Raw genomic sequence first — 22,696 nt, 5'->3', positions numbered from 1 at the left:
GATCCAGCTGAAAACAATATCTGTGTAGATGGATGTATCCAGCCTTTACTGGGACCACCCATCACACTGCAACTCAATCTGACAAAAATGCCTATTGCCTCACAATAATCACAATTTTTAAACAGCTTTTAAATAAAGATGTGAGGAATCCCATAAAAGTATCTCCTGCTGTTGAGAAATTAAAGCCATTCTCTCTTGCTCTCTGCAGAAAAAATAACCTCCTTTCTCATCTACACAGATCCTTACTGGAAAAATTTTAGGCATGATGTGGTCTAAGCAATACCCTGAGCTCCTGGGGAAACACTGTAGCTTTGCTAGCTGACAAAACCACACCCCAGGTATCATCAGGACAAAGATTTTTCTCTATTAAAACCAAATTCAGCAGCAGTCCTGCAGGCCAAACAGCTCAAACACTTCCCTTGAAACACTAGAACTACAGAAATAAATTAAACTGCACTAATGTTGCATCTAGTCCACAGAATTGTCTGGGTCTAGCAAAATCTACTGAGTTGTGTGTATCTCCTTCTGGAAATTTCTATTGTTTCAGAACACTCCACACGGAAGGAACAGTTTAATTATTAACCACCTTTTCTTCCTTGTCTTACAACAGCCTGTTGTCTTACACCTGATAACCATACTTCTTTAATATTTTTCTGGTAAAACTTCTCTAGTTCGCTGGGGGCCTTTTGGGAAAGGCTCCATAAATCAGTACCAAGGGTGAGATGCGTTTCATGTAAATTTGAGATGGACACAATGCAGAAAACACAGTGTGCACCATGCCTCGTGCTAAAGTCAGTGTCCAAAATTGGTCAGACAGTTCACGTTTTATAAACTTTCTTTTCTCTCCATTCGTCTAGGCAAGTAGTTCAAACAAAAACGCTTAATTTTAAACAAGATGAATCTCACCCTAACAACATGTGAGGCAGAGAGATTTCCTTCCAGCAAATAATGTAGGTATGAAAGGAGGAAGGGGAAAACACCTAAAAGTAAATTTCCTTCAATCCTCACATTATTTGGAGTCCGGAGACAGGAGCAATGACAACCTACAGTCCTCGGCTGGTTTAACATGAAAATAAACATCATCTCAAGGAGCAGGGAATTGCCTGAATCATGCAACTCCTGCAAATAAAGGCCCTTCAACTACAGCCACGAGTCCCGTTGGGTTGGGAGGTAGTGCCTGTTGCTTCTGCCGAGGCCTTAGAGCTGCTCTGGGCACACATACACATCCCTCTTTTCTTACTCAGAGGAGGAGTAAAGCATCTCTCAACTGTCTGCAGTTCTGTCAGGTTTCTAATGCTCGCTGAGAAGAGCATCTGGCCAGCATTCATCTCCCTCATTCCCTACACATCTTGCAGAACTGCTAGGAAGCAATTTATCTGGTGGCAGTCATCCACATCTTAATAGACTGGAATTACCCTATCGCTACTTTACGTGTCTGTGAATAGTCACCTGATGGGTGACTATTTATCTTTCCTGAAGCTATTGGGAGGAAAAATAATCTGGGCTGAAGGAGACGTGCCTCAGCTGAGAAGAGGAGAGGTGGCAGCGACTAAGGCTACACCTTTTCTCTCAAAGGCACTTCTGACATGACAGAGAGAATTTAGCACAGAAGAGAGTGTGACAGACCTACAACGTTGGGGTGGGCTCAGTAAAGCAGACAAGCGATAACTCCTTTTAGGGGCTCAAATTTAGTCTGCATTTCTTTCTGGGTTCTGTGGTGGCTAAAGCATCCTAGAAAGCCAGGAGTAACTCCAGGATCACTCCTAAAAACTCCAGATATTATTCCAAAGTTGTAACAACTGGCCACTGAACCTAACTGTATGATAAGAACTATCAGATTGCTGGGCAGCCCTTTACCACTTCACGCTTCTGAACATATTTCCAGAGACAGTCAATTTCACATCTCTGCAAAATAAATCAAATTTACCTTCCTTCTACTATTACATAAAGGCCCTTGATATAGAGCTTATACCACCCCCTCCTTAAAAACACACCACATAAAAAAAAAAAACTGTTTGTGTGTCAGTTGTTGCAAATAAAAATACTTCTATAAGCTTTTATCCGTGTTGCTGAGGTGGCTCAAGGTTCTGGCAGAGACAAAGTCAGTAATTGCTACCACCAGACTCAGCCTTGTGAAGCAAAGCATTCATGAAGAAAAATGGCTAAATGCGCAGGCTCATGAATCATGGATGAATCAGCTCTTGTGGTTGATCTTCGAAATCTAAAGAGGAACACGCCTTGCAGCAAATATGAGTCAGCCCGTTGAGAAAAGACTTGTAACAGTCAGTCACTCAGGTCAAATACATCAGAGGGTTTTTTTCCCTACATCTGAAACACTAATAAGTTAAATCCTGTTTTCACTGCATTCTGAAGCCTCTTCTATGAATTCAGAAAGATTAAAGATTTCTCCTTTCATGTTCTCTCAACAGAGATTTTGGGAGGGAATATTTGATATGGTCCCAAGCAAAGTACATTAATATATCAAATTGACTTTATGATCCTTTGTTTAAAGGGGGTAGCCAAAAAGATTAGAAAAAGCTATGAAAAGTAGAAATAAGACATAGGAGAGGTAGATCATAATAATCCTTCAAAGCTGCTTATTATAGAGCTGAAAGAAAAACTGTGATTTCCCTGTGTGGAACCAGATTCTGGTTTCTCAAATATAAATGTGAGAAGCCAATACTACCTGATCAAAGATTGCTCTAGGCTCTCTCTCACCTTTAGCCAGACTCCTTTCTGATCAAACTCCTACCTACTGAATTAGCAGTTATTATGTTCTCTGATACCTTATCCACACTAGACTGTATGTTCTGAGACCTCAGGAGAGTCTCAAAACCTTTACATGCAAATCCTGCTGATTTTTTTATTTTTATTTTAAAGATTTCTCATCTTGTTTACAAGCAATCAACACTAAATATGTATTACTGATGATGACATCTCACCAACACAATGGATTGAATTGTTTCCCAGCTCTGCTGGAAAAAATAACATACATGTTTCCTTTCATTTTTTAATGTCATGCAATATTTGGTAGCTAAAAATCTTCTTCTGCTTAAACAGTATGTAAACATCTTTAAGGACCTTCAGGTTTTTCAGCTGGTGGGCAACTACCCAATCTATTACTACACACTTTTTAACTTTAAACTCTACAATATGACATTCACTTCTCAAGGCCATCTAACCAAGAACAGAAATACTCTTCTCCCATGTTGCTGTGACAGCTTTTTGTCCCCAGCACATTTCACAAGCACATTCTCACTTCTTGGATGTGGTACATCCAAGAAAATACAAATCGAGAATATTTTTTTCTACAACTACCCTCAAAGCCACCCAGACCCCCCAGGGCTGATGATCCCAGCTCAGTGCTGCCCACCAGGATCAACCACACCCCAGCCACCTGCTCACCCACAGCAGGGATAAACTGTCTTTGAAAGAGTTTTTAAAAATATAAGAAAAAAATTGCAATGCAGAGCATGTTATTATTAAGGTCATACAAATTACTTCACAATTGTCCAAACACTCGGTTTCTTAAACAAAGGCACTTGAAATCCTAGTTTTGGAGCATCACTCAGTCTTGATAAACTGAGGCTCTTTTACACCCTGCCATAATTCTTTTTTTTTCTATTGTTCCCAGCAAAAAAATTAACATTGGGTAGTTACTGAATGTCCTCTGTCAGGGTGCCAGGCTGTGGGGGCTGCAGTGCGGCTGCAAGGAGCCGAGGAGGAGGGGATGGGTTTCCCCCCAGCACAGCCTCCCCACAGCCCCTGAGGGGATCAGGGGCTGCTCCCCAGCACAGCCTCCCCACTTGCAGCCCCTGGCTGGGATCAGGGCTGTGGACAGGAGCACAGGGATGAGCTGAACCAGGGAAAAGGGCAGCAGGAGAGGGAACACTCTAGTTTTTGTCTGTTTCTCACCACCATCCAAATCTCACTCAATTGGCAAGACATTAATTTCCCTCAAGTGTGTTTTGCTGATGGGTCTAGTTAGTAAGTGATTTCCCTGTCTTTATCTTGCCCCACGGGCATTTTCACCTTATTCCTCTCCTGTCCTGTGGAGGAGGAGTGACAGATCTGCTTGTGTTGGTGTCTGACAGCCAGCCAAGGTCAACCCAATATTAATCAGAGCTCCATTTTGTTTGCTTCTAAAAATGATTTACTCTCTAGCTTCTCTCATAGACTTCCTCTCAATTCCTCACTTTATTCACATACAGCGATGTTCCCATTTGTATAAGCCACTCATGTTTCCCAATGAGATCCAAACATGCCAACACCACTTGCTGTCTTCAGCTGCAGAGGCCAAAAGTGTTTTGCTCCTTGTAAGACAAGGTACACAGCTAGAATACACCAAAATGGCAAATCATGACCAAAACCCACTCACATTTCTGAAATCTTTCAACACTCAAATGCACAGAAGTAGCAAAAATCTTGTTTTGGTTTTCACTGCAAAGTCTCCAAACATACAAACAAACATCTTTTAGATTTAAGTGTTTAATTCTTTACAGTTTTTCAGTATAGGACAACACAAGGCCTGGAACAGTCACACTAACCTGCACTTCCCTCAGGCTTGTGTTTTATCCTTGCAATAACCTCCCTGTTTGCTTCTACCTTTCTACCACTGAAGATTTCAAATACATAGAGAAACATATACTCACTGTAGTACTGGCAAATCTGAAGTAATCATTTTTGCAGCACTCTTGAAAGTAAGAGCTACATAGAACTTCTTCTCAAAGCTATTGTAAGACAGCTACTTGGAAACCTCTTTCATGAAAAGAACGTTGAAGTCTGGTCTGCAATAAAGAGGGAAAAAAAATGTTAGTTGTGATTCCAAAATAGTTTAAAATTCGATAAAACCACATTGTAAACAGGAAAAAAAAAAAGTCAATTTGGAAGTATCATCACTATTAAATCACATGAATTTAGAATGGATGTCCCCAGGACAGCTTACCCATACTCTTGATTTGACTTTTTACAATTCTTTTTAGGCAACTTTTTGTTTGTTTGTCTGTTTAATTATGAGTCATTTTGCATCATCCTTCATATTTCTTTACAGTAACTCTAAGGTAAAAACACAAGCAGAACTCTGAGAAAATTTAAACAAACAAGATAAATATATAAGCATAAGTAATCAGAGAATGTGATGATGCAAATTTAAGGAACCTATTTTCTGGTCACACAATAGACTAAACTTGTAAGACAGAAGTTTAGTTTCAGGAGAAACAGTCTTTTCTGGTTTCAAACCAAGTCAAAAGATCTAAAAACCATACCAGTTTTGATTTAGGCACAACAAAACTGGTATGAAACAACATTCCTGTTAACATTCACTTTAATGGAACTACACATAATCAGATAAAATGGCTCACAGCTTCTAGGGACTGAATTTTACAGAACAGTCCTCAGTAATTGTGCAACTCTCTAAATGCCATAGAAAGCATTTTCAACCTGATGAACCAAAGTTCTAAGTTTAAACAATAAACCAGACTGCACCGGTGGTACCACTACAGCCAGTAGTAAATTCTCACTATCCAAGAGACTAATGAAGAAGCTGATTAATGACAACAGACATGACTTTACCAGTAAATAATGGCACAAAGTGACATATGCACTAATCTTTGATGTAATAAAACATAAAACTGCCACCCCGTTCTTTCAGAAAATCATAGAACTGTTCAGGTTGGAAAAGCCCCGTGGGATCACCCAGCCCAACTGTCATCCCTGCTCTACAAACTTCTCCCCTAAACCACATCCACCAACACCACATCCAAACCACCCTCCAACACACCCAGGGATGGTGACTCTACCAGCTCCCTGGGCAGCCTGTGCCAGGGTCTGACCACTCTTCCTGGGAAAAAATCCTTCCTCATGTCCAGTCTGACCCTGCCCTGGTGCAGCTTGAAGCCCTTCCCTCTTGTTCTGTCACTGATCACCTGTGAGGAGAGACCAGCACCAACCTCTACAATGACCTTTCAGGTGGTTGCAGAGACTGATGAGGTCTCCCCTCAGCCTCCTCTTCCTCACACTAACCATTCCCAGCTCCTTCAAGCCTTCTTCAGCAGATGGATTCTCCAGGCCCTTCCCCAGCTCCGTTGCCTCCTCTGTCCTCGCTCCAGCACCTCCAGATCTCTCTGGAATTGAGGTGCCCAAAACTGAACATAACACTCCAGGTGTGGCCTCACCAGGGCTGAGCACAGGGGGACAATCACCTCTCTGCTGCTGCTGGTCACACTCTTTCTAATACAGGCCAGGATGCCACTGGCTTTCTTGGCCACCTGGGCACACACTGGCTCATATTCAATGAGAACCCCCAGGTCCTTTCCTGCCAGACACTTTCCAGCCACACTTCCCCAAGCCTGGAGTGTTGCCTGGGGTTGTTGTGGCCCAAGTCCAGGACCCAGCACTTGGCCTTGTTGAAGCCCAGACCATTAACATTAGCCCAATGACCCAATCTATCCAGGTCTCTCTGTAGAGCCTCCCTATCCTCATGCAGATCAACGCTCCCACCTAGCTAGAAACATTAATGTTATTTGTTTCATTCTCCCCTTTTACACATCTTGGGACAATGTAAATAGCTGCATGGAGCACACAGTGGAGGAACAGTAGTGAATTACCAAGGACTTCACTGCTTGTTTCATAGACATGGGATATTTTACATCTCTTTTATTTAAATATTTAATTTCTTCTCCATGGGCAGGTTTTGTTCTGTGTTCTTTACACAACAGAGCAGGAAAATCAAGCCAGAAACAAGTAAGAAATAAGGACCACAATATCTAAATAAAACCAAGGTAAGCAAAACAGTACAACAGGTAAAATATTACCTCCAACTCTAATATTCACACACCAGTATTTATTTATATAAACCATAACCGTGCAGCATGAGTAAACTTCTTTGCCTCTGGTTATTGCAGTTCCAGTTAGACTCACAGATGCATACAACGAGTTCTTCCAGTACTCACCACCTCATGCTACCAACAGTTTCATTTAGAGTATCCCACTAGCCAAGTTAATTTTTTCCTACATACCCCCTCTCATTGGCCACTTTTTCTACTGTATCATTAAAAAGCCACCTTGTTGCAAAACAAGTGTTCATAAAGGAGAAGTTTATCTGAAAGGAAAGTTACCACCCCAGCATTAACAATTTAAAGGAGGTAATTTCCACAGCCAGCACACCAGATTGGTGTAAAGAGCTCTCCAGGTTCACCGTAAGACACAAGCAGTCTGAGCTCTGCAAGAACAGAAACATTCCATGAGATGCTACTTGTGCTATTTCCACACCTTCTTCCCATAACAATGTTTTTCCATTAGACACACCAGGTTTTAAAGGCTGTGATTACTTGAGCAGGGCCATGACATGCCCATTCAACATCAACCGTTTCAGGCACATGTAGGAATTTGTATCAACAACCATAACTTCAGACTGAACTACATTTTGAGCTGGTTTCCTACACAAAGGGGAATGTTCAGATGGACAGGTTCACTCCCAACTGGAACACCATGTGCTCTTGTGGTCTGAAGCCACTAATATTTAGGCATAAAAAGAATATTTAATAAAACCCTAAAATAAAAGTGTTGACTAAGCTTCTGCAAATATTTTTCCTCCTGCCACAACAATTAGATGCACACATTTTTGTAATCACTTCCCTTTGTTTAAAAAGTGTAGAGATTTTTAAACATACACAAGCACACGTGCACGCACACCCACACTCATGTGCCTGCTAACCACACCTCCAAGGAAACCTATCCAGCTGGGACCTTCAGATTACTTAACTCTACCAGGATACTGGACATCAGTCACAACTTCAAAAGAGCTTTCAAAACAAGTTCAAGAAAAATAATGCGGGTTTCATGGGAGATGTTTTCCACGGATGTTGAAGGCATCCTGCACAACTGCTCTGTGGAACTGCTTTTTTTAATTTTCCTTTTTAACCTTCACGACTGTTACGCTGTGTGTGTGTGGCTGCAGCAACCAGCAGTGTACAGCTGCTCCAGGGAAGTGCCTTCACACGTAAGGAAAAGCCCATGTACTCAGGCAGAACTTATTTGAAAAGACCTAAACAAAAGCATGAAGTGAAGAGGCAGAAGGAGACGAGGGGCAGCTGTGACATTCAGAAGCATCTGAAGAACCAAGAAAGCTGGACTCACAGCCTTGACACGGTGGTAACAACCTCCTCATAGTCCTTACGCTAAACAGGGATTGCAAAACAGTGCTGCAAAAACCCATCTGTAGGTGGCTGGGTCCAGACTGGACCATCTAGAAGACGACAAAGTTGCCCTTCTACTGTCTTATGTTACTAAGGGCACCTGGCAAGGGTTAAGCCAAGAATGCTAAGGCAGAAGTACTGCCAATGCTGAGAGCTGCAAAATGAACAGCTGGGAGGCAGAATCCTGCACAATCCTGCCCATGTTGTGGGACTGACCAGACGAGGGGTCTTAGGTTGCATGGAATAAGACCTCCCCCTTTCACAATCCAAGCCTTCTGCATCCCTCATGTGCATCCCACAGAGCCCTGCTGACCCTGCTGCACACAGATGCCAACCCCTTCTTCCTCAACCCAGACACTGCTGGAGTTAGGAAACCCTTCATAGTCTTGGGATAACAGGCTTGCATCCTCCCTCAGTAAGAACACTCCTCTAAGCTCAAACACCACCAGTCAGTCCTAAATTATCACGCACCTTGCTTTAGGCTTAGTTTGGAAATAAATAAGTCACTACATGTTCCAAGCTTTATGTGCTTGGAACAGAGTTCTCAATTTAGTCGTGCAATAAAATTTGACAACCATGGAAAACTCATGGATCCTTACGGACTACACAAATGTGAAGCTTTCCAATTTTGCTGGTTTTAATAAAAGAAACACCGTTTTCTTAAAGATGATGTTCCTAAAAATGAGAAAACAGAACTCTCCTCCTTTCTGTCCCATTTAGCCAGAGAACTAAGGTGTTGATAAAAAATCCTGAAAGCTTGGGACAGATTCCCATTTTGTCACCTTTCTCCTGGGAAAGAGCAAGGGGAGGAAGACTTCATACCTCTGCCTTTTGGGATATTTAAATAATAATATAGCTCAACAAGTCCTTTAACTTGCAGTCAGCTGCTTGTATTTTAGGAGTTTAAAACAATCTGATGTTTTCATTCAATCCCAACTTCCATGGCATGTTTGCAGCTTTTTAAACCTGCACATCCATACTTCAGGATGACATAAATTTATGCTGACGTGGTTAAAAATGACCTATGGAAGAACATAGAACAGGCAGCAGAAAACACCATTCAGCTGAAACTCACAATGGGAAAACAAGTAAATGTTTCTTTTTTTCCTCTATTTTTAACCACACACAATAACCAGGGCAGACAGAACAATCATTATACAAAAGTGCTTCTTTAAAAAAAAAAAAAAAAGAAGTCCTTTCTAGTAGTAATAATTTTATGGTAATTTGTCTTCAGTAAGCATCTCATGGTGAGCTTAGTTTTAAGAAAGGCTCTACAATTTCACACTAATAAATCTGCCACATGTATTTCAACGATATTTTCTGTAGTTTCCACTTATAAAGAGCTACCTTTATTTTTTTTGCAGTCTTTTGGTTGCTTATTTGCCTCTCTGGTGCTGAAGTAATCTACTCATTTTAAGTAAACAACAACCAAACAAAAATGCTGACATGAACCCTGAAACCTGATAGAGATGTTCCAAGCAACTTATCTGGTAGCAACAACCAAGTTCAACTAACCTTGTTATAAACTAGGTACCTGCAGCTCATAAAGGTGAAACCAAAGTTTAAACCATAACAAACAAAAAACCCCAACTACTAAATTTAGCAATAGGACTTAAATCATTATTAATTTCATTGCCTACAAGTCATCCAAAGTCAAAGATAACTGGGATCTGACAGACTCCACTTCAAAATCCCTTCCATGGTGACCAAGCCATAGAGTTGTTAGGGTTGGAAGGGACCTCTGAAGATCATCTAGTCCAACTCCCCTGTTAGAGCAGGATCCCCTACAGTGGATCACACAGGAACATGCCCAGATGGGTTTAGAATGTCTCCAGACAAGTGACCTTGTCCCATCCAAGTGCAAAATACACTCAAGCACTGGCTCACACCAACAGAGCAGGATCTCCTACCACCTGATCAGCAATGCCTGAATGCCATAACTTCATTTTCCATTTAAAATTACTTTGCTTTCTCCCTCAGTGCTCCCTGTTACGTTTTTCCTTGCAAGATGAGAACTGACAAAGCAGCACACTTCTCTACCCCAACAAGGCCCAAAGGGCAGGTGGGAACTCCAGAGGCACTGCCTGAGCAGATGGAAAGCTGTTCTACACGACACCAAGCGGTGCCACTGCAGAGCACCATGACACAAGACATGTACAACTCCAGGTTTTCATATTCAGTTGAGAGACAAGATTTGTCCCCTCAATATTCTTGCCCAACAGCAGCGTTTGACAGTGAGGGAAAGGCCTGCAGCCAGAGACAAGGCTGCTGCACTCCAAGGCAGAGCCCCAAAACCTCTGATCAACAAGGTGGGAGAGAAAAGAGGATCTCTCAGCCAGGCAGATAAATTCTAGCCTCTTACTGCCTTGGACATACCACTTCAATCCTTCCTGCTCAGCTGTCCCATCTGCAAAGTGAAAGCATTACTTAGAACTTGAAAGTGTAAAATCTAAATCCTGCAGAACTAGAAGAACAGTCATCAGAAATTAACCCTGTAAGGAATTTACCAAACACTGTGATGTGTTCTTCATCACCCAGGAGCTTTTGTTTGCTTTGGATTATGTGTTCCTATAAGCATAAGCTTTATTTCTACTTCATGTCTGGAACATGGGAAGTTCCATTTAAATATGAGGAAGAACTTCTTGACTGTGAGGGTGACAGAGCTCTGGGACAGGCTGCCCAGGGAGGGTGTGGAGTCCCCTTCTCTGGAGATGTTCAAGAGCCCCCTGGATGCAGCCCTGGGGAATGCGCTCTGGGCAATCCTGCTTTAGCGGGGAGATGAACCAGATGATCTCCAGAGGTCCCTTCCAACTCCGACAATTCCATGATTCCGTGAACTTGGAACAAATTATTTCATGTTGACCCTGCAGCCACTTGAACTGAAAGCCAAAGTAAACCAGGTAATTAAAATACCTAGCATCCTTTAAGGCCAAACACATAATGCTTATTTCGCCCATCTTGGGAGATAATTTCATCGAGGTTCTCCCCGAAACCTAAATTTTGCATTATCAGATTTTAGTAAATATTTAAACGGAGATTGAAGGTCCAAGTGATATAAAAACTAACACTGAGCACCCGTGAGCTCCTCCAATACTTGAAGTACACAGCGAGCTCTGCTGATGTGTGCTCTGCAATATTCTTTACCAGTCTCACTATGGCAGAGGAGACATGATTAGGACCAACCAGGTCCTTCATTTCCTACAGCCTCCAAAAGCAAACTAGACATGCTGCCATTACTCCACATTCCTGTTCCAAACGTGTCTCAGCTGTTGCTCATTCAATACTCAGTAGGACCTGCAGTTCCCAGCCCACAAAAGCACATCAACAAGGAAAGCACAAAGCTGGGAGAGTTGGTCAATATACCAGATGCTTAAGCTAATGTTCAAGAGGGACCCAGACAGGCTGCAGCCATGGGAAAACTGGAATTGTCTGAAGTTCAACAAAAGGAAACACTCAGTCCTGCACCAGGAAGAAACCACCCCTTACACAGCATTGGAACTGGCCATCAGGAAAGCAGCTTTTCCCAAAGAGATCAAATGATCCTGTTGGACAACAACTTAAACACAAGCCAGCAACGTGCCTTACTGCGAGGGCCAACAGCATCTCCTGGGTGCTGCTGCAGCAGTGCCAGCACATGGAGGACAGACCCTTCCCCTCTGCCCAGGGTGAGGGGACCTACCTGGAGCACTGTGTCCAGAGCTGGGCTCCCCAGGGACACTTTTGAACAGTGTGGTATACAGAATCACAGAAACACAGAATCATTAAGGTTGGAAAAGACCTTCAAGATCACCAAGTCCAACCAAGCCCTACACCCCCGTGACCACTAAACCATCTCCCAAAGCACCATGTCTACCCATTTTTCTAACACCTCCAGGGACAGTGCCTCCACCAACTCCCTGGGCAGCCTGTTCCAAGGCCTCACCCCTCTTCCTGTGAAGAAATTGTTCCTAATATCCAGCCTGAACCTCCCCTGGCACCACATGACCCCATTTCCTCTTGTCCCATCGCTGGTCACCAGGGAGAAGAGCTCAACACCCACCTCACCACAACCTCCTCTAAGACGGCAATGAGGTCTCCCCTCAGCCTTCTCTTCTCCAGGCTGAACAGCCCCAGCTCCCTCAGCATCTCCTCATCAGACCTGTTCTCCAGACCCCTCATCAGCCTCATTGCTCTTCTCTGCACCCTCTCCAGCACCTCCATGTCCTTCCTATCCTATGGTGACCAGAACTGCACCCAGTGCTTGAGGTGCAACCTCACCAAGGCCAAGTACAGGGGTACAATCATCTCCCTGGCCCTGCTGGTCACACTGTTCCTGAAACATCTTGGCTAGGGGTATTTCAGAAGGATGGAGTTACCAGAACTGCAAGCTAAGGATGGACAATTGTTTTTCCCTCAGAAAATGTCAGTAAGAAGTTAATGCATTAAAAAAAGGGAAGCAAGCTGGCAGAGGTAAAGCGTGTAGCACAAGAAACACATGAGGCCAGGCGGAACAATGTGAGCATGTACACAAAACTATTTAGTAGATGTCCATTATCACTGACTAAAGTTTATCTTTTTTTTTCCTCCCACTCTTTAAAGATATTTCCACGTCTTACATATATACATGGGAACAAGAACTTCCTCTTGGCATCCCTTAGCCGTCCATTTAACCTTGCCTTCCACCCCAGTAGTCTCCTCAGCTGCACTCTACAACTGCACCAACACATTGAAGTGACTCTACAGGCAGAACAGCTGCTGCAGCTGCCTCTCACCAAATGATTTTAGCCTAGAAAGTCCTGCCCATTCAGCCAGACCAGCGCTCCTAAGTCTCCTGTTATCCTGTGCTCTTCACAGCCACCAATGCAAGACCTCACACTGCCAGGTTATGAAATCACTTTTTGCAGAGCTGGGAATGGAATCTGTAAATGACAAAAACCTCGAAGTCACACCACCACATTGCTATACTTAGCCTTCTGTCCCTAAAAATGTGTGAACTGCCAAAATCAATCAACTTGCTGTATCTTCTGTTGCTATTCCCAGGAGGTAGCAGCTAATTCCTGTGCCGAGGCACTGACGCTGGGATTGCACAGCAAAGCTGATACAAGTTTTTAACCATGGATGTAACAGCACAGTTGATGCCAATGTCACACATCACTCAGACAATTTTGTTTGCTCATCTCCAGCATTTCTTCAATGGTTTTTATCTATATTATCATATGGTGCCTCCTTATAGTGTCTAGGATGGCTAATATTAAAGCTACTAATCAAATGCTTTGTGGCAAACAACTGCCTGGAGACATGGCTTATTCAAGGACAGACATTTTACCCTTTTCAATAAAAATAAATTTGATGAACTGAGCACATGAAAACAAACTTGCTTTCCCTTTGTTATTCTCACAGACTCTGCAGACACCCAGCGAGACACCTGACCTGATTTTCTGCAGCACTGAACACTCACAACTGGGAGCAAGATCATGGGGGGCTACGGGCACATCCCTCCTAAGGCAAATAATTCTGATCTGACTGCACAAGACCAAGACTTAAGGCATTGAGTTCTGATGCTGGTCTGGTATCTGGATGATTAACAACTTGCCATCGCTCCCTTAGGATAACACCAGCTATCTACCAGCCTACCTGCTTTGAACATAAATCCACCTAATAAGAAGGGCTCTGGAAAGTTGGGTTCTACTGTCCTCACACTGTGAGCATGAAGAGATGGACCCTTCTGCTTCTCTGCATTTGTGTTTCCAAGACTCAGAAAGAGTCTTAAGAAGATAAACACACTGATCTTTTTAAGATGATGCAAGAGCATTGAGAATTATCAAAAGGCCCACGGGGCAAATATAGTCACAAGATGTTGCCTGTCATAGCAACTATGGAGTCATCCTCCGAAAGACAAGACTGAGCAACCAATAAAAACTTGAAAAAGGTGGAATGATGGTATAGACAGCATCAGTGTTCACCATATGTTAGGATAGAGTTTTATAAGACAGCTGAGCTTTCAAGGCATGAGATGCTCCCTCCCAAAGAGGGCCATCCTGAGCAGATGGTTTCTCAGCAAGCTGATTCAGCTCACAGGGCACCAAATTTCTCCAGGGTTTGCACAGTTCATGTCCATGAGCTAAGCCAGGGCTCAGGGGTCTCAGCAACAGGAGAGTTCAGCTGGACACAAACCAGACTGAGGGAGGTAAAAACTGCTGCAAAGGCACAAAGAGGGAGAAGAAACTCCTTCTCAGAGTGAGGAAAGGACAAGTAGTGGGTTTCAACTGCAATAAGGAAAATTCATCTAAGACCCTGAGAAAAACTTGACAATGACCAGTGAAACACTCCACCAGGCTGCTCAAGAAAAGGTGAGGTTTTCTGAAGGTTTTTTTGTTTCCCAAACAGATGGGTCACACTTCTCAGGTATGACACACACAGCAAAGTTTGTGGAAAAGCTTTATTCCCGGGGAACTGTAACAGCTGGGGAGAAACAGAGAAGGCTTCGGGAACATAGTTTGCGCTGGGTCTGAAAATGTGGCACTTCTAGAGCTGTGCCTGTCACAGGAGAAAGGGTGAGAACCAGATATCCCTTCTTCATCCCCCCACTTCTTCTAATGTTTCTGTGACTTCACCCTCAATCAAATCCATGTGTGACAACAATTAAAATTCAATCCAGCAATGACATTCACACTCAAGCACTTCAGGGACTGACTGCTTATTCCTGCACACACGAGAGGAAGGCAGGGATGTGGTCAAACACATGCAGATTGGTCACACAGGCTTCAGATTTTCCTCTCTGTGCAGCACAGAACAGCCAGGCTACAGTCACACCAGAGGCAGTGGTAACAGATTTTGATGCTACCTCAGAAAAGTGTTTACTCATCTGTAATTTTTCTCAGTGGTGGGCATCTGGTGCTCTATTATTCACTGCAGCTGGAAAATTGCCAACAATGAAACCAATTTTCACAAAATGAAGCAAAGCCTGACACCCAGAATGCTGGAATATGAGAAGAACCTCTCAGAATGATTCATGTTTTTGTTCCTTGGGCATTTATTTCTTTGTTTTGCCTTTTTCTCCTCACGTGGGACTCTGACGAGAGAAGTCAAGAGGAACTGCAGAACATTTTATCCCTATTATCAAAGGAAACACACATTTTGAAGTCACATATAAATTAAAAACTCTGGGAAGTAACTGATTCTGGTACTCAAATGGTCTTTCTGGGGATGTGCACAAAGGCTCAAGGAAAATAAGGTCATTAAAATAATAATTTCTCTAAGTTCACTCAGCTGCTAACAGAACTAATATTTAATTGTTAATATAGAGGGGCCCTTGCTTGTATCAGGTGGAAGTAGATGTAGGACCATTCTATATTCTACCCACTTCCTGATAGGCATCTTTGTCACCCTGCCCCCAAAAGAACAGGAACACATGATGGTTCTTCAAAAGAAGGTGGCAGCTTTATAGGACTATGTTAAAGCATTTCCACCCCTGGAAGCTGCTCACTCAGAAAGGACACGTCTTGGCCTCCAACCTTCAAGAAGCAGCTCCATCAGTCTCCTAGTTGCTAGACCTGCCAGGACCCCTGTCCTTACAAACATATCATGATCCAAGTCCCTCAAACAGCCAAGATTTCTAGACATTATCCAGGTGTGACTCAGGTGCTGAAAGCCTCTGCTCATTGTTCATACTTACTCCAGAGAGAACCCTCACAAAGCATTAGGCCAAGAGAGTAAGTATCTCAATGCTATCTGTCCATGGATTGATAGACCCTGGAGTAGCAGTTTCTCCCAGTCCAGGGACTTCAGCAATGCCCACAGGACAGACCTGTGGATTCCTGTACTGCTGCCTCTCCAATGAACAGGTTGGAGATTCAGCTGAGCCCCCAGTCTGGTGTAGTTCATTGGCACCTGTTTTCCTACAGCTCCCTTTTCACACAAACACAACCTTTGTGTGCACAAGGGTATGGGGATTTTTCAAAATTATTAAATCCCTTCTGTTTTGAGCTCCTTAGAAGAGAAGCTGCATTTAATAAAGGGATCAGCAACTCTCCAACAGCATTACTACAGGCAGCACAAGGCAGCTTCTGCAGTGAGGCAGCCTGAACAGCCCTACTTTCAGTAACTGCTTTTAACATTAAATAGACAGGGCTTCCAGTGATGCTTTCATTTAAGCAGGAATTTCAACAAGAATCGTAAGAAAGCTGTTTCCTTTCACTTGTTAACTATTTTAATTAACAACTAACTCTGTAAAACATTTCTTTTAAGCAATTTGCCTTAGCATAAAAGGGACTTCTCAAAAGAGCTCATTCTTTTGACCCTTGACTGTTAGAGTATTGACAAAATACAGTTGTGGACCATGGAGGGGCACTCAGTTCCACATCCTTCCTCCATCCACTACCCAAAGTACCTACATCACAGTTACCTAGGTTCCCAAAATGAGTTTGTGAAAACTGAATTAGAGCCAAAAAAGTGGCAGAGGTAGATCAGAAAAGGTGAAGTTTACCAATGAAGTTTTTAAAAAGAAATATGGGGGGGAATGGATTAAAACTGAAAGAGGGTAGATTTAGGTTAGACATCAGGAAGAAATTCTTAACCATGAGGATGAAGAGACACTGGTACAGGTTGCCCAGAGAGGTCGTGGATGTCCCCTCCCTGGAGGTGTTCAAGGCCAGGTTGGATGAGGCTTGTGCAGCCTGGTCTGGTGGGAGGTGTCCCTGCTCATGCAGGGGGGTTGGAACCTGATGATCATTAAGGTCCCTTCCAACCCAAACCATTCTATGATTCTATTACACATTCATCTCTTTCATCCCTAGGCTATGATGCCTCCATATTCCACGACCAAGATAACTTCTCTCCCTGCCCCACAGCACACACTGATTTTAACATCCTCCCCCCATTGCAGCAGAGCTCACAGTATTCATTGCTTTTCCACCTGTACCGAGTTTGAGGGCTGTGATTCTGTTTCAGGCCAAAGACATTTGATCCACAAGCTTGTCTACTTTTCCACAGCAATGTCAAATGACCTGTAGAACACATGACCTGTACCTACAAACCTCTCCCAATGTGGATTCTGACATGAAGGGAAAAAAGGAATCTGAGGACTCAAGAAACTAAAGATAAGCTAAACAGGGTTGGCTGCACACCAGCATTCCCTAATGACCCCCTGACACACCAGTCACAAGGAATCAATGAAATGATACGAAGAAACAGGAAAGAAATTATTATCAAGTACTATATAAAATTGGAAATAGTTCTGCAATAGTGCAAAATAGAAATATCACCAAGGAAAACACAAATTACCACCTGGAAACAAGATTTATTTTAGCTTGGTAAACTGAAGAAAAGCTTTTCTCATTCAGTGCTGGAATGAATTTTGGTTAGTCAGCAATCCCAGGGAGAATCAGTAGGGGGTGAAACTCTACTCTTTGCCATTTAAAAACATCTTGCACATCACAATAAATCCTTTAAAAGGGAAACTTCCTTGGGAAAAATATGTTTGGGGAAAAAAATATCCCTTTCAGTGCTTGTTCATTGCTCCAGATAGAGAAATAGTGACTGTACGGATGGAAGATGTGAAACTGTGTGAAACCAGTTGAGAGCCCAGTTCCAAACTAGATAAACTGAAAAACCAGAGAGGTGTTATCTGAAACAGAATGAGGAGAGGCAAGAGCAGAGACACCAACACATGAGCTGCTTCAGCTTCATCTCCCAAGGACTCCATATCCAGCCAGGCCTGCTCTCCAACAACTTTTGAACACATTGCCAAATGCAGACAGATTTGACAGGTGTCTCAGAAGGTCAGTTTTTAGGACAGGCACCAGCTGAGCCTGGTGCTCTTGGGAGGATGGAGGCCAGGAACAGCAGAGCTGCAGTTTGTGCTGTGTCTGCACAGGGCTGGGACCTGGTGGCCCCATGTCCTGCTCAGCCCAGCCCAGGATGGCACCGAGGGCAGGGCACAGCAGCGGAGCTGCCACACATGGGCTGGGAGCCAGCACAGACAGCAGCTCCCCAGGGGATTGACTGCAGGAAGGATCACAGCAGGATTACCAACCTGGGCTGCGCTGACTCAACTGACCATACAACAGCTTCTTCCTCTCTACCCTTTAAGATTGTTTTTCTTCTTGACTCAACACAAACCCATTTATTTGAAGACATAACACAAACTGTAAAGCTGTCACCAATTTACTTGGATAGCAAGACTGCAAATTGCAAACACTGATACTCTTCTTTAAATTAATTTTTACTGTATCTTGCATTGCTTACAGAAATCTGGGGAAATCTTGTCTATTTCTGAGCAGTTACTTGGACAAGCAAAAAATGGAAATACTGTGTGACTGTGTCTGAGCAAGCATCAGTCTTTTTCATGCTTCTGTTCCATGAGCTTTGAAGTCCTAGTCAAAAGTGCCTTCTCCCAGGAATGCTGAAAGCAGTCCTGCCTCCTAGAGATAATTACCAAAACAGTTCACTGGGCTAATGCAGGTGTTTGGCTTTCTGAAACAGCTTAGATAATGTGTTAGCCAAAAAGGACCACCTGAAAAGAGACAGAAGAAAGATCTTAACTCATTTGGAAAGGTTGCCCCATGAAACTGGTAATGAAGCCATCGAGAGCTTCAGCATGAACTGGCAGAGTCCTTTATCTTCCCAAAGATACCTGAGCAGAAAGGAAACCTGGTGGTACTGGAAAGCTAGAACGTGGGCTTTTCCAGTAACCCTTTCCCCTCCCATGGGAAAACAAACAAACAAAAACCAAACCAAACAAAACAAAAACACAAACAAACAAACAAAAAAAAAAAACACCACACCCAAGCCTCCTCCCTACCTTGACTGTGAACTCAGAAAGGAAATCGTGGATTAACTCCCAAAAGACCAGAAACAGAGGAGCTGCAATGAGATGCCTCATGGAAAACAGGCTAAGAGATGACATCAAGAAGCTGCTTACAGGAGCTGTGTTGCACAAGCCAACATATCTGAGGGAACCAACAAGGAGAACAATGTGGAACCCTGAGGGTATCCTGACACAGTCAAAACTTCAGGGGTATCTGGCTGGTCTCGGAGTCTGTGGAAGGTCACAGCTCTGCTCACAGAGAGAGAAGTGCAGCAACACCAAGGTCAGTGTTTGGAGCAGGTAACACTCAATCTATAACAGCTGGAATGGAAAAGCACTTGTCACTCTCAAAATTCTGTACCTGTTTACACCGATGGTCTGTAACAGGCCTGCCAACATCAACCTGCTGCTGAGACACACACAGCCTCACAAACCTCCTCCCAGTGAATGAGAGACTAAGAAAAAAGGAAAAATTAATGGATGAAGGGACAAAACCAAAACACTTCTTGCCTAGAAGAGAACCGTCTTAACTCTACCATCAAATACCAGACACCCACAGTTCTGTAAGCACTGCTGGTAAAACTGAGTGAAACCTGACAAAAGATTGGGAGAGAAACTGCCATCATCAGAAGCTGAGGCTCTTCCAGTGAGAGGGGAAATTCCAGCAGCTGATCTACACAAGAGGTTATTTTCCCCTGCAAGACTGCCTGGCTTTTGCTTTTGCAGAGCAGGGATCAGACCGTACACAGTCTGAAACATGGCAGAAGTTGGAAAGATAGGAAGAGAATTTTCAGTATCTTCTACAGTTACATAAAATTAAAATACATCCAGTAAGTGATATCTGAAACTGCTGGGCTGTAAGAGCAAGACCGGGAATATTTTGAAGCATTTCCTTAAACAGATTCTCAACTCCCATGAGATAAGAAGAAATTTTAACTGAAAACTGTAACCCCTTGAGTTAAATAAGGGAACTTTTCCTCTAGGAAGAATCTTTGCAGAATACACATGGAAGTTATAAGCTTTCATTTTTCTTCTACCTGGTCCTACCTCTGTGTCCTTACAAAAAACAAAACCAAAAGTTAACATTATTAGTGTTGCTTGTGTTTTTTTTTAAATAACACTATAATGTTGAGAATAATCTAGTGGATTACAGTATCCTAAAACACTTGCTACAATTGACATTATTTTTATTTATTATAATCTAGAATGTGTTATCTTAAAACATTTATTTTACAGTATCTTAAGGCAGTGTAGACTGAAGACTGAAAATAATGGCCTGACTATAGATTGGTCACTCTAAGACAGGAATGGTCTCTCACTGGAGCCACAGAATCATTGAATGGTTAGAGTGTTGGAAGGGACCTCAAAGATCATCCAGTTCCAACCTCCCTGCATGGGCAGGGACACCTCCCACCAGCCCAGGTTGCTCCAAGCCCCATCCAACCTGCCCTTCAACACTGCCAGGGATGGGGCAGCCACAGCTTCCCTGGGCAACCTGGGCCAGGCTCTCACCACCCTCACACTCCAGAATTCCCTCCTCATGGCTCACCTCAATCTCCCCTCTTCCAGTTTTCATCCATCCCCCCTTGTCCTCTCCCTCCCTACCCTTGTCTCAAGTCCCTCCCGAGCTTTCCTGGAGCCCCTTCAGGCACTGGATGGTGCTCTCAGGTCTCCCTGGACCCTTCTCTCCAGGCTGAAGAGAATGCTGTAAAAAAAACCAAACAACCCAGAAGATACTATCAGAGAACTATTTCAGAGAGAATACAAACGCAAAGAATTTGGAAAGGAGTCCCTGCACAGTACTCCTAGTTAAGTTTCAGAGTCAACTAAAAGGAGAGGTGGTGGGGAGGAGCATCTTCAGGCCCTCTGAGAACCCCCGTCATGACCAACCTGTCCCCGAGCTGCCTGCAGCTGCTGTGCCTGTACTGCCACGGGCCCGCCTGCCCTGGGATGCACCTCAGGACATCAGCTGGGCATTGGTGGAATTGTGTGCAAGTTGTTGGCATCTGGATGAGCCCCCTGACCTGGCTCACCCCTCATTCACACAATCACAGCACTAGTGCTGGGGAAGGGATGGGAGCAGCTGGGGAGAATGGGAACACGGGATTTACTCTGGCCTGGGTGGTGATGGGAACACATGGTACCTGGCTGAAAGATCTTACAAATGAGGAAAAAAACCCAGTTTCTCAACATTTTCCCTTCCAGCTTTTAACACAGGTGTACTTTGTCTTTAAGAATAGATCTTCATGCTTAACAAATACAACACCTTGCTTTCAGATCAACAGAACATGCCTTCCTTTCCTAACCCAACTCTAGAGATGTCAGAGGAAAAGCAGAATGAGATTAAAGCAGGGTTTTAAAAAAAAATTTCATAAATAGAAAGCAAGGATCTAATTATAGCACCTGATGGCCAGTCTCTTGCCAAGACATGCAATGCTCTGAGTAAGCATTTTCTCCACCAAATTCTCTTACCCTGGTTTTGAGGGGAGAAGACAGGGAGGGGGGAAGGGCTACCTTCTTTCTGACTCTTGCATTTCTCATTTTTCCATCAGGATTAGTCTGCATTAACAGCCAAATCATACACACACACACACAACACTGCCAGTGACCTACTAGAAAGTTGCTATAGCAACGCCTGCTTTCCGAAATACATGTTGTGCATTTTAAGTGCCATCATAGTGTAACTCATCTGTCAATTAATAACCACGGCTCAGAGTTACACATCACATCCACCAACAACATTTTTTTTAAATAAACATTTGGGGTTTATGTCTACAAAAGGAAATATTTGGAAACTCACTGCAGGCTTAGACTTACCACCAATTAAAAAAAAAAAAAGATCACGTATTTAGCACCAAAATGTAACTTCTTGTATTTCTATTCAAGTTCACAAAACTGATGAGGTATGAAAAAAATTCACTGCCACCTTGAAAGGGAAATCAGGGTGGAGAGACCCTGGCCCAGGTTGCCCAGGGAAGCTGTGCCTGCCCCATCCCTGGCAGTGTTGAAGGGCAGGTTGGATGGGGCTTGGAGCAACCTGGGCTGGTGGGAGGTGTTGGATCTAGGTGATCTTTCAGGTACCTTCCAACCCAAATCATACCATGATTCTAGGAATTTATCATTCAATGTCTAATTTAAGCAAGTCCAAGCTACTAGTAAAATCATCTGTAGGAGGATACAGAAACAATTTAATTGAGGCTTCTGTTATTTGTTTTGAGTAAAATATCTGTAACAGGAAAGAGCACCACTGTATTTTAAAGCATGTTGAGTAACCCCAAAACTGAGCACAGTCTCAACCTCACCAGACCTCATTAAAACATCTGGTCAGGTTTTTTTTCCAACCAGCAAAGTGACTCCTACTGCCTCCAACTCTACACCCAGAAGACTATCAATCTCTGGTTGGTACACTTGGTGGTAACCATCATCTAAAACGCCAAGTAGTTATTGTCAGAAAGAAAGCGTCAGGAACATGTTACTACCTCCAGTGCACAGCAGGACAGCAGAGCTGCTCCAGTGCTCTCTCCTCCCAGCAGGTCACTTGCATGAAGGTGTGTGTTCCACATGCCTGTCTCAGCCATGACACATCCTGTCCGTGGACTGTCCTCCCTGACCTTGGAAAGGTTGGTGTGTTTTACAGTGGAGGATATTCTGAGATGCCAGGGGCAGCCAGAGGGGCAAGGTGACCAGATGCCACCTGTGCCAGGGTCACCAGCAG

At 43.4% G+C, this 22,696-nt stretch overlaps 1 protein-coding gene across 2 annotated transcripts in view; it reads right to left on the bottom strand.

The window, feature by feature from the left end:
* The window catches only part of STAG1 (stromal antigen 1), a 138,254-nt gene extending 133,362 nt beyond the window's left edge, over nt 1-4,892 (bottom strand). Inside the window, exon 1 of one of the 2 annotated variants that reach the window (XM_051625905.1) lies at nt 4,653-4,892. In XM_051625905.1, coding sequence (XP_051481865.1) covers nt 4,653-4,681 — 29 coding nt within the window. In that variant the 5' untranslated portion in view covers nt 4,682-4,892. The remainder of the gene's footprint in view (nt 1-4,652) is intronic. The other variant, XM_051625904.1, reaches the window with a different exon arrangement.
* Nucleotides 4,893-22,696: the final 17,804 nt, after the last annotated feature.

The sequence above is a fragment of the Apus apus genome, chromosome 8 (assembly GCF_020740795.1).
Source record: "Apus apus isolate bApuApu2 chromosome 8, bApuApu2.pri.cur, whole genome shotgun sequence".
NCBI lineage: Eukaryota > Metazoa > Chordata > Aves > Apodiformes > Apodidae > Apus > Apus apus.
Note: the sequence above shows the minus strand (reverse complement) of the source record. Positions and strands in the feature narration are given on the sequence as shown.